We start from the raw sequence: 12,109 nt of genomic DNA, 5'->3' as shown, positions 1-12,109 counted from the left end.
CAATTTGGGATTCGATTTTTCCATCTAGCGCAGGTAGAACAATGAAAGCAAACTTCTGATTGGTTGTCAGAGATTACTGCCCAATTGCAGATTTCCCCAGCGTTTATATATGGCCGCTATTCTATTTCAGTTGTCCACGTTGCAAGCTTTAGATATCTTTTGATCTAAATCTCCCCAGTATTTGCCGACATCCATTCTGTGGCAGCAATTGGTGGACAGGACCAGATCATATGGAAGAAGTTTGCCGGCAGCTAACATAAAGTACTGGAAATGTTACAGCAATAATAATTTCACCCAGATCTGTTGTCTAACCCTATTCAAGCAAAAGGGTTAAAATCGCTGCTGCAAGGTCAGGACAAGTGAAATTCATACCTAGCCGCAGTCTTGGTCGCTTTTAACTGCCATGTCAAATTCAGCATTACTGCATGTAAGTTTCAGATGGGAAAAATTACCAGGGATCACCAAGCCAGAGAATGATGATTTCCTTCTGAAGAAATATATAAATATATATATTTTAAAAGGCCAATTAGAAATTTGAAAGGTCACGCGCTCGGGGCACTTTGAGAAATAGAGTGTGGGCGAATGGTTTCGGCACAAGTAATTTCAATGGAATGACCATTAACCTTGAAAACTGCCTGACGTTTCTAAAGCGCCTGATTTATCTGATTGGGCCCAGTGCTAAGGGAATACACTGGAGAGGTTCCTGTTACAGAAAGTATTAGGGAACAACCGTGGTCCAGCGCTAAGGCTTCTACAGCAGTCGTTCCGAGTGGCATTGGGCCAGGTGTTGAAATATTGGCAGCCGGGGCGTCACACAGCGTTGACAGATTTGAATGACCACTGCCCTGTGTGCGTCGTGTTGAGCCATCAATGTCAAAATGCCATCAGTTAATGCCCCCCTCCATTTTGGAGAGGGCCATGGGTCAGTCAAGCAGCATAAGGACAAACTGATCCAATCGGTGGAGTTCAGCCAACAATAAAAATGAATGTGAGCTCTGCCAGGTGTTCTTACTGAGCCACTCCTTTCTGTCTTTCCTCTGGCTCTTCATTAAAGTGCCGCATAGAGATGAAAAATAGATGTTATTAATTGTGCAAAATTACAGGACCTGTTTTGGCATGAACTGCAACCAAATTCAGTGGAAGCTCAGACAAGTTGAAGAAGACATTACAGTCGGAATGGATAGCAGCTGCTGCCTTGGTTGATCCCTCCTCTTTGATGCACCTTCCCAGAGTGTATTTTGCCTTTTTTCAGTACAAAATCTAAAGGTGGCCATACACGGGCAGATTCTGGTCCTTCAGAACAATTCGACAGCTTATCTGCCCGTGTCTGGGCATCCACCAATGGGCCTATCCAACCGGCATCTGGCAGGTCAGGTAGGTTTGATTTTCCATCAGATTGAGAACCGATTCAGTTCTGGGTCCAATGGTGCCTATGCCGGCTGTTGTAATTAGCCTGAGGTTGAGGTCGCCAAATGAGCGAATCTTCCCATGTATGGCCACCTTAAGGGCTACTCCTAGCTTCACTGACAGGCCCGTGCGGTGCTACATGGAGTAAATATTGGCAATAAAGTATACTTTTGCCGTATCCGTTCCGATGTATTTATACATATGGGTGGGAACTGTCATATTGTTTGCCTTAAACAGTATAGTATGGAGGATACACTGCAATAATGTAATACGCAGATAGGTCCCACCACATTTTCTATACATCAACATACGCCAACACCTCGGTTCTCCTAAATGCCTACTGCTCATCATTACCAACACTGCTAATTCTCCCCCTCCTCACCTCAAGTTGACAGAGAAGCCACCTTGCTTACAGAGGACCATTTAACTCCACTCCTATCCACATTTAACATTTTATGAGCAGAAAATCCAGGCAAATCTAATGCAAATGGAATTTAGCCGCCTCTGTCGGAAAGAGATTAGAGGAACATTTATCAATAACGAGCAATTCCTCTTCCCTTCACTCCGATGCTCCCAGGCAACCCTGCCAGTTTGCGTGAGAAGGTGAGCTTAGAACAGATATTCGAGGCTCCTCCTTGCCAAAACAGCTCTTCAGTGACTGGATCCTGGTGGTAAAATCGTTTTTGGCACAGGAATCGGAATACCATTTCAGGCGGAATCTCCAGGATTTATTGCATCTGCAGCCCAAAGTGTGTGTGTATTTTTTTTATAATAAGAAACTTAAAGAAACATGAACAATACAATATATTTGCTTGTATAATGCAGATACAATGAGCCCTGCCTAAACCCTACCCGAATTCTTTTATGTAACACGATGCGGCTCTTGCGTAGCGAGGAAAACTTTGCTGCTCGTCGTGACTTTTGTCTGTTTCCAAAAAGCAGCAGCCAAGAACGGTAGAGCTTCTAAACATGTGTAAAGTTGTGCGTACATGGAAATATCCATTCATTTGGCTTCTTCACCAAACAAGCTGAACTTTGCCAAGCGGTGGGACAACAATGGGGGCTTGCCTGCAGGGCAGTGATCAGATAACAAGCGAGGCCCATACAGACCTGTCGGCTTCATCCACAGCCTCATGTAGTTGATTTTATTCAAAGGTATCAGGGAGTTGAGTGTTTTTGGCCACTTTCACATGACTGGAACTTCACTAGAAAGAAAACTACAAGGTTCAACAATAAGAGGAACCAATCATATGGCCTCCCCGGAGATAATCAGCCAACCAGTATTAGATTGGATGTTGGGTGGCACCGACCAGTTGGAATTGTTTTTGTAACGGTGCCGCACACACAAACATTTGCAGTCGGGGAGCTTCCCCCATTTATTGTGACCACCTTGATCAACGTTTCGGGGCGGGGATACACCCTCCCTTCGTCAGGATGACCAGTTGGCCCATATACCATCTTGGAAAGTGTCTGCGACATGCACTCCGGGCAACTGTCTGGGGTCGTAGCAAATCATCAAGCAGAAAATGAGGCTGGCCTGTCGTATAAGCTGATGCTACAGGGCTGATGATTGAATTCTGATGCTAGTTGTCCTGGTTGCTAAACTGCCATGTAGTAATTATGTGTATTTATTCCTAGTCAGCCTTATACAGGTATGGGATCCATTATCCAGAAAGTTCAGAATTACAGAAAGACCATCTCCCATAGACTCCATTATAAGCCAATAATTCTAATTTTTAAAAATTATTTCCTTTTTCTGTGTAATAATAAATGATCCAAATTATGGAAAGACCCCTTATCTGGAAAACCCCAGGTCCAGAGCATTCTGGGTACAGTATATAGCGAGCTGGTCCCAGGGCTCAGGTAAGTGACAGTACAACACAGCTACTGGGGGCATCTTTGGGGGCACAGATCTTCCCTGCTAAAGGGCCGTGGTTGCCTTGGGCTGGCACAGAAACCCAAACATAGTGTACAACATTTCTGCCCTACTTCTTTAGTTAGGCTTTAGTTCCCCTTTAATACTAATGTTGCATAGAGCACACCTAATCTGCCACTGCAAAAGCAAAAAACTTTCTGCCATAGAGTCCTTATTGTGTTTTCATGTTTCTCCAGAGGGGTTTTATTGTACGTTCTGCCTGCAGACTGTATTATCGTAACCTATCCATGTATATAAGGAGGCTTTTCTGCTAAACACAGCTATCACTGAGAGATACCTGCCCTCAGTAATGTGCAGCAGTCCTAAATAGAGGGTCAGAAATGACATTGCTGGGGATAAACAAAGGGCAGGGGGTGCCTGCCAGCCTATTGTGCTGGGAAGCTGCTTAGGAATAGCTGGAGGGCCATTGACTTTGCAGGGTTGCACAATAAGGGCAGTGGTATGAGTGCCCTCTGCTGTACACTTGCAGCATTGCAGGCATTACCTATGGAGCAGGTGTTCTACGACTTTTATGCCTTGAGACCTTGACGCTCTCTGTAGAAATGATTCGTTTGCTGGGGCAGGGTACTTGGTTGGTCATTGTGCTTTGTCTAGAAACCATAAGATCACTTTATGTTCGTTGGCTGCACTTTAAAATGACATTGTTTTCACTCTAGAAATGGACCTATTGCTGAGCCCAGACTTTTTTCAGTATGTGGAACGACACCGGGCATCTCTGCTGAAGAAGCTGCAGGAAAATGTGGAGCAAAGCTCTAGTTGGCAAGGGGAAACACAAGAGAACATAACCAGGCAAGCAAATATCTGTCCATAACAAGGTCTTTCTGTCTATATCTTTCCTTGCTTTAGTTAAACCTGGCTTCATTTTTCTCTATTATAAAGTATCAATGGTGGAGCATGTCTGGCTGCAGAGAAGGCCCTTGTACCCTCTAAATGCCAGTCTGCAACCATCTGCTTATGGGCCATGCATTGTGTCAGTTCCCAGGTTCTTGCTGCCATTGAACGTATAATCCAGGGAATAACGGAAAGCCTGTCTAAAAATGAAGCGCCTGTTCTCACCCTGGACAACAGAACAAACTGGGCAAACATAGAGTGAGTATCAATGCCACGGGACAGATGCTAAATAAATCACACATTGCCATTTTTATTTTCACTTTTGCAGTTCCTCCCATGTTTTTACCAGTCTTTTACCTGTTGGGACAGAAGCTAAACACACCGTATATATGCTTCCCGGCAGGTTTAACCATTTAGTTGGGCTGCAGATAGCAAAACATTGCACTACCAGGAAAGTAAGGAGCAACTGTGCCAAGTCTGCGCAGAAGTTTGGTGAGGAGACCGGAGCTGGGTAATTTTGTACTGCAGTGTAAACTGCAGTGTATCATGGGGGGAGTGTTGGGACTGTTTATGAGTCTCCAATAGATTGGTATATTGGCCCCTCCACGGGGCAGCCAAGTTTGTGCCATGTGTGTGCCTTCTAGTTCAGCATTGTCACCTGTTCCTATTGTCCCCCACAGCCCTGATGCTTAAGGTACTGTCAGTGATCTACAAACTGGTCCAGACTGATACGTACACTACAAAAAGGTAAGATCTAGAGGGAAAAGCTTTACTAAGATGTTACCAACCCACTGAAAGGCTTTTTGCCAAAAAACGTATGCCAGAGTTATGCTTTTTACCGCATTTGCATCATTTTCTTGGTAGGAGGGACTTTGTTTAGCTAGTTGGCTGCTCTTTCTGTAACACTATTTACAGCAGCCATCAGTTAAGGGCAAATTTTTAGAAGCGTATTTATCAAATGGTGAACTCTAAAGGTGGCCAATTTCAGGCCAGATGTTGGTCGGGGAGGCCCGTCGGTGGTGCCCATACATGTGCAGATAAGCTGAATTGGCAGCTAGAATCGTCCCGTGTATGGGCACCACCGACGGGCCTCCCCGACCAACATCTGGCCTGAAATTGACCAGATCTCAATTGGGTAGTTTTGATTTTTCTGTCAGATCCTAGGGCCAAACAATTAAATTAGCCCAATATTGCCCACCCAAGTGATCTAATCAGATTTGGGCCTTAGTGAGGGTTTCTGGTACCGCCCCCAGTAAAGCGTCATATGGATTTTTCCTGAGGGTGACCTGTAGTATAAACATTTCAATACAAACACATTACTAATTAAACTCTTCTATTTCTTTTAGTTTTTTTATTTAAATGTTGTGCTTGGTAAAGAAATATTACTATATCTATTTCATGCTTCTGCCTGTAAAGTAAAAAAGATATCTTGTCCCCTTGCTCCAGAGATATATATTACAATGATGTGCAACTTTATGGCTCCCAGACAGTGGTGGACAACATTGTTAGCGATCTCTCCTGCATGCTGAAAATCCCAAGAATCAATTTACACATAGTAAGTATCTCCCTCCTTATTGCCATGGTGCACAAACAGCTGCTATAGCGCATACCTACAGTATCATCCGGGAGAATATTGATATTTATTTTAGCATGTCCATTTGATAGTCTTGCTGGCTATAAAGTGCTAAAATGAGAAATTCTATCATTTGAACAGTTTGAAAGAATTCACAAAAACATTAAAGGAAAACTAAAGCTTAAATCACTGGGGGTGCCAAATTGTCACTTACCTGATAACCTGCGCCGGTGTTTCGTTTGCTAAAATCTGCACCGGCCTAGGGTTTTTCTGCAGAAAAATGTTGGCACAATCTTCTTCGGATTCTTCCGTCTTCTTTTGGTTCCGGGCCGGTGCATGCGTAGAAGAGTGAGAACCAAACTCAGAGACAAAAAGCTGTCTTTTTCACTCTAGTATGTATGCTTCTGCCTGTGCCCTGACAAAAAGAAGAGAGAAGAGGCAAAAAAAAAAAAAGATCACTCTGCAGAAATACCCCAGGCCAGGGCAGTTTTCTGCTAACAGGAGCATCAGCCTGGGGTACCAGATAAGTAATAACTAGCACTGGGGGTGCCTAACTTTTGCCATCCCCCCAGTGATATAACGTTTGCTTTAGGGATGCACCAAATCCAGGATTCGGTTTGGGATTCGGGTAAGATTCAGCCTTTTTCAGCAGGATTCAGGCAAACCCATCCTCCGAACCGAATCCATAAAATCACGTGACTTCTTGCCACATAAACATGGAGGTTGACATTTTTTCTTAATCTATTTTGCATCTGCACATCTGGATTTTGTTCGGTGTTCGTCTGAATCTTTCACAAAGGATTCTGGGTTCGACCAGATCCCAAAATAATGGATTCAGTGCATCCCTAGTTTCCTTCTCCTTTAAGAACCAAGAGCAGGTTGGCTTCCATTGCTTCACTCCATAGAACTGGAGGTGACATGGCCAAGTATGGAAGATGCTTTCTGGCCCTTGATGTGCTTAGGGAGGGGACGCCAGCCCCGCGCAGAAGGGGTTACTAGTTATAAAACTTTTTAAAAAGTCTCCAAGGTATCTGGCAAAGAAAAAGGTGGATCTTCCCTTGAAAAATGCCAGTTTCTTTTGCCTGCCAAAGTTGATGATGATCCTCAGGGAATGCATAAGTCAAAACTGCCGTCAACATCGTGAATGAGGGTAAATTCTTTGTCATAAACAGAGAAGTGTCAGTGTTTTCATCAGAATAATATGTGAGCAATACAGGAAAAAGGTCAGAACAGCTGCTTTCCTTTCCCCATTAGCTCTCTACGTCCAAGGGGTGTGTGGCTGGAGATTTATGGTTTACGGCCGAAGATGGAAGCAAAGTGTACTGCGGTGGCAGCTCATCGGTAAGTAGGAAAGTGATAATATCATTATTTGTGTCCTTACAAAATGACAACTAATTTATTAAAGCCACCCCATTGTAGGCAGCATCTTGTTTCCTTCTGTTTGTGCCATGGTAATGCCTAGGATTCAGGGATGAGAAAAATGTGTTCCATTTCACCATGACCACAGAATAATGTTTTCACTTCAAACCTGAAAGCTTCTCCTTGTTTTCACAGGGCGTCCTCGTGCCAATAAATGTCGAAGGAATCAGACGTATCCTTTTAGTCTTTGATCTTCAATGGGGCGTGAAGCAAAAACATCCAAAAGTCGCACATGGTGCCAAGCCAAACAAACGCTTTCTGAGATGACCTTGGTTAGAACCTTTTGTTTTAGCTGCACAGTTGGGTATATTAGGGCTCATTTACATCCACAAGTGCAGCGAGTAAAGGTCCCCATACACAGGCTGATTGTAGCTGCCGATATTGGTCCCTTGGACTGATTCTGAAGCTTAGCGGCCCGTGCAGGGGAAACAACGACTGGCCTGCCCGACCGATATCTGGCCTGAAATCGGGCAGATATCAATCGGGCAGGTTAAAAAATTCAGTTGGATCGGGGACCGCATTGGCTCCCCGAACCGACTGCGCCTATTCCAGTCATTATAATTCGATCGTTTGGCCCCAGGGCCGAATTAGCCTAAATTCTCCCGATATTGCCCACCCGTAGGTGGGGATATCGGGAGAAAATCCGCTCGCTTGGCGACCTCGCCAGGCGAGCAGATTTTTATGTAAAGTGCACCTCCAAGCACAATCGGCATGTTTTTTCCCCAGAATTCCATCTTCGAGCCTGCAAAGGGGCGATTCGGTCTGATTTGCCAAAATGAATGCAACTAAGTGGGTTCACTTTATCATCACAAATCTGATGCATTTGGGCTGAAGCCAACCTGCTGTCATTTTCCAGTGGCATTGCTACTGGCGTACAAATTACGCTTGTGCCCAATTCTCTAGGCACAATTGTGCTGCGCCCATTGACACTGGGTGTGAAAGGAACCCAGGAGTTGGAGGTGGCTCCAGGGTTCCCCTGAATCAATTGGCACCCAATTTGTAAGATAGGGCAGAAAGGATTGAGTGGCACCAAGCGGAACTATCTGGAAGTGAGAGGAGCACATTTTGACACAAGAACCTTTAATAAAAGCTTTTGGGTGGGGTAGTGTCCCTAGGGTGTATAGAAAAGAAAAGCTTAAAATGTTTCTTCCACAGTCAGCACATTCAAAAAGACTTTAGTTCTAGTATTACCTTTTAAGAGGATAGATTGTACTCAACAGTGTAAGGTGCAGGGTTTACCAATGCCAAACAGAACCACAGACCAGGAAGCCAGATAGAGTGTAATGGGAGGCAGTGCATTTAGGGTTCTAATATGTGTATCTATAGGTATATTAATGAGGAATAACCACCTGCCAGGGGGGGGGGCTGATTTCTGACTGGGGGATAGAAGTGATGTGTGACTTGATTATTTCAGAAACAGTACATAGTGGTTTTCAACTCTGGATATAGTAGAATGGTGTATTTGCATTGATAAAGGAGAACGAAAGGTAAAAACTCAGAAAGCTTTCTTCTCCCCCCACCCTCCCACTCCCATAAGAATTCACTCCCCCTCCCATCAGAATTTGCTCCCCCCCCCAACTCTGTGTAATCTGAGCTACCAGCCACCAGAGCTGCAGCATGGAAGCTACTGAGACCAAGCTAAAATGGCAGCTGCTATCTTAAACAAACAGAGGGAGCTTCTAGGGCTGTTTACTCGGGTATGGCAAAGCTTTCTGCAGAATAAATATAGCATTCTAGCTTGTACTAATGTATTGATGTGGTTTGACCAAAACCTTAGCCCTAAAAGACCTGAGTACCCAGGCTAAATTCATCCTCATAATCGAAAAGGATGCAACGTTCCAAAGGCTTCTGGATGACAACTTCTGTGCTAGGTCTGGCCCCTGCATCTTGATTACAGTAAGGCTCACAGATTGTGCATCTTGTATTTATGAAATAGTCAAATAGTGTATATGGTAAATTATTATTGAGTACTGAATTTTCATAACAGCTGGCAGCTATTACCTGGCTCTGATTGCTGCCATTTAACTCAAGCAATAAAGCTGCTCCTTGTGCCATATGCCTTGGGTTGGACACATATGGGTTCATTGAGAAGTATCCAATAAGACAAGGGAACAGATATTAGAAATCAGCCCTCTGGGTCAAATAACGACCTTTTTGGTCAGGCACTATGGGCCTGTTAAGCTCTCTGTCGTCTGTTTTGCTCAATAAACTTTGATGTGATTTTAAAAATCAAATAGGAATGTAAAAATAAAAAATGTTGGGGGGGGGGGTGTAGTGGTATATAATAAATAAATAGCATAAACCAAAAAAATCAGAGAATTCATTATATTTAATGAAATATAAAAAAGAAATATAAGAAAGTCTGAATGTGACTCCCTCTCTCTGCTTTCCTTCCCCAGGGAAAAGGTGTCCCGGATCTGAACACCAGGCTTCTCACCCGGAAACTGTGGGATTCCTTCCACATCCCCATCTTCACCCTGGTTGACGCCGACCCCTATGGTACAAAGTTAGGAGACAACGTTCAGAAGCAGAGTTCGATTCTTCCCATAACATTGTTTCCGTATATATTTTCTTTCACATTCTCTTGTTTGTGTTTCAGGGATAGAAATCATGTGCATTTACAAGTATGGATCTATAGTAAGTGTGAAGGTGTCCTGCTGTGGCATTGTGCCTATGAAATTGGTTACATCCTGACCTTAAACTGTATGGGGGTCTATAGTGGTGCGCCCCATTTACCTTGAGTGTGGCAAAGATAATATGAAGTTGTAGATTAAAAAATGGAACCCCCTTGTCCACTCACCGAATCACAGAACAGTAGGTGGGAAATGGGAACCATATATATATGAAAAGAAAGACAAAGAGAAACCAAACCACCCTGCACTTTGAATGGCTAATACTTAGCAACTGTGCAATTGGTCTTTATTTCTTATAGGTTTTAAATAATTTGCCTCTTTCTTCCGACTCTTTCCAGCTTTCAAATGGGGGTCACTGACCCCAGCAGTCAAAATCTATTGCTACGTGCAGTGTCGGACTGAGTCACAGGGATACCAGGAATATTCCCGGTGGGCCCAAGTGTCAGTGGGCCCTCCTGCTTCTAGCCATTGGGCCTAATTCATGGTCATTACTTATTTTTCTATGGAAACAAAGCAACTAAATATATAGAAGAATAGATTATAGTATGTAAAGATTAAAAAAAAACTAGGAAAATATAGAGACTGAGTAAGAAGTGGATGAAAAATAGTTTGGGAGTGGGTCCATGGTTTAAGGTTTTCTGGTGGGCCCCTGGCATCCCAGTCAGACACTGGCTACGTGAGCTACAGTTTTATTGTTATTGTTACTTTTTATTCCTTATCTTTCTATTCAGCCCCTCCCCTATTCATATACCTGTCTCTTATTCAAACCACTGCCTTGGTTGCTATGGTAAACTGGACACTAGCAACCATATAGCTGCTAAAATTCCAAACTGGAAAACAGTTGAACAAAAAGCTAAATAAGTAAAAAAAAAACACTCACAATAAAAAAGTGAAGACCAATTGCAAATTGATTCAGAATATCAATTTCTATAACTGAAAGTTTAATTTTAAGGTGAACAACCCCTTTAACACACTCCATACCTGCATGACTCTCACTGGCTAAAACTGCATGGGTCCTTTATTCCTCTTTGTAGAGTTGTGATCGGGTTAATGTCATCTTCGCTGGCTTAAGTTTCTGGTAGTTGACAAGGGTTGGCCCATACTATCTGAAAAAACAGTTCCTTTATTGGCGCTCCCTATAGATCCTCTCAGGTCCCTGTACCTGTTTCAAATGAGGGGGGGTTGTGTCCTAATGGTCCCTGCCAGAAGCAGAGTAGGAAGGGAGCAGCCAATAACAGCCCTGCAGTCACATAAGCAAAGACATGCCTTAGTTCCCAGGTCAGCCTCACTGCTGATTGGTTCCTGTCCTACAGTACAGTGTGCCACCGGCCCCCCCTGCACAGTCTGGAAAAAGAGGCAACAGGAAGTAACACAGATAGGTGGGGCTAGTGAAAAAATTTTCAATAAACCATCCTGAAACTACTTTATAAAGCACATCCGTTCTGTATTTAGATGAGTACAATTCATTGGCTCTTGGCAGCCTCTGACATGGAAACACATTCTGTTAGCAGGTTGTCTGTGCCCAATATATGAAAATAATGTTCAGCATCTATTTTTTTGGCCTGCAGTCCATGTCATACGAAGCTCATCACTTGACTGTCCCTGCAATTGCATGGCTTGGCCTCCTACCATCAGATTTAGAGAGGTATGTCCCGCATCAGTACTATATTTAATGCTGCTACAGCAAGAACATCCCCTTAGGGTGAAGACACACAGAGCTACTTAGTAGCAGCTACTTTTTTACGGCTACTAAACTCCAGAAAATCCCCTGCCATAGACAATACTGAGAGTTGCCCCTGCTAAACACACGTAGAGACAGTTATCAGTAAATGATCAGCATTGTCTATTTCTGTAGCTGCTACTAGTAGCTCTGTGTGTCTTCACCCTTAATATGGTTATTTAAGTATTTAAGGCAGGGAAATAAATGGCTATGCAGATGGGGTGCTGTGTATGAGATGTTTCCCTTTCTTACTCTGTTGCCTTTACCCCTTTTTAGGTTATTCATTCCCAAAGATGTTCTGATACCACTAAGTCCACTGGACCGGAGGAAGCTGCTTAGCATCCAGAAGAGACCCTACATTGCCTGCCAGCCGCTCTGGAAACGAGAAGTTTGTTGGAATCTTTTTTTTTTCCCCTGCTTTTCTGGCTCTGCTTTGCCAACGCAGAGGGGGAAAGATAAAAGGGCTTGTTTACCTTTAAATTAACTTTATTTTAGTTTGATGTAGAGAGTAATATTCTGAGACAATTTGCAATTATTCTTGATTTTTTATTTGTTTTTTTTTTTTTTTTGCTTTTTTTATTATTTACTTT

The 12,109-nt window shown here is 43.4% G+C and overlaps 1 protein-coding gene across 3 annotated transcripts in view; it reads left to right on the top strand.

Annotated features, from left to right (window-relative positions):
• The window catches only part of spo11 (SPO11 meiotic protein covalently bound to DSB), a 130,292-nt gene that overhangs the window by 116,742 nt on the left and 1,441 nt on the right, over window positions 1-12,109 (top strand). Inside the window, exons 3-14 of one of the 3 annotated variants that reach the window (XM_031894052.1) lie at window positions 4,000-4,132; window positions 4,319-4,432; window positions 4,578-4,666; window positions 4,855-4,921; window positions 5,621-5,729; window positions 7,002-7,088; window positions 7,302-7,338; window positions 8,953-9,062; window positions 9,566-9,665; window positions 9,766-9,803; window positions 11,368-11,444; window positions 11,796-11,907. In XM_031894052.1, coding sequence (XP_031749912.1) covers window positions 4,002-4,132; window positions 4,319-4,432; window positions 4,578-4,666; window positions 4,855-4,921; window positions 5,621-5,729; window positions 7,002-7,088; window positions 7,302-7,338; window positions 8,953-9,062; window positions 9,566-9,665; window positions 9,766-9,803; window positions 11,368-11,444; window positions 11,796-11,907 — 1,071 coding nt within the window. In that variant the 5' untranslated portion in view covers window positions 4,000-4,001. Of the gene's footprint in view, window positions 1-3,999; window positions 4,133-4,318; window positions 4,433-4,577; window positions 4,667-4,854; window positions 4,922-5,620; window positions 5,730-7,001; window positions 7,089-7,301; window positions 7,339-8,952; window positions 9,063-9,565; window positions 9,804-11,367; window positions 11,445-11,795; window positions 11,908-12,109 lie in introns of all 3 variants that reach the window. The other 2 variants (NM_001008199.1, XM_031894053.1) reach the window with 2 other exon arrangements.

The sequence above is a fragment of the Xenopus tropicalis genome, chromosome 10 (genome assembly GCF_000004195.4).
Source record: "Xenopus tropicalis strain Nigerian chromosome 10, UCB_Xtro_10.0, whole genome shotgun sequence".
NCBI lineage: Eukaryota > Metazoa > Chordata > Amphibia > Anura > Pipidae > Xenopus > Xenopus tropicalis.
The sequence above is the reverse complement of the archived record's forward strand: the minus strand, read 5'-3'. Positions and strand labels throughout refer to the sequence as shown.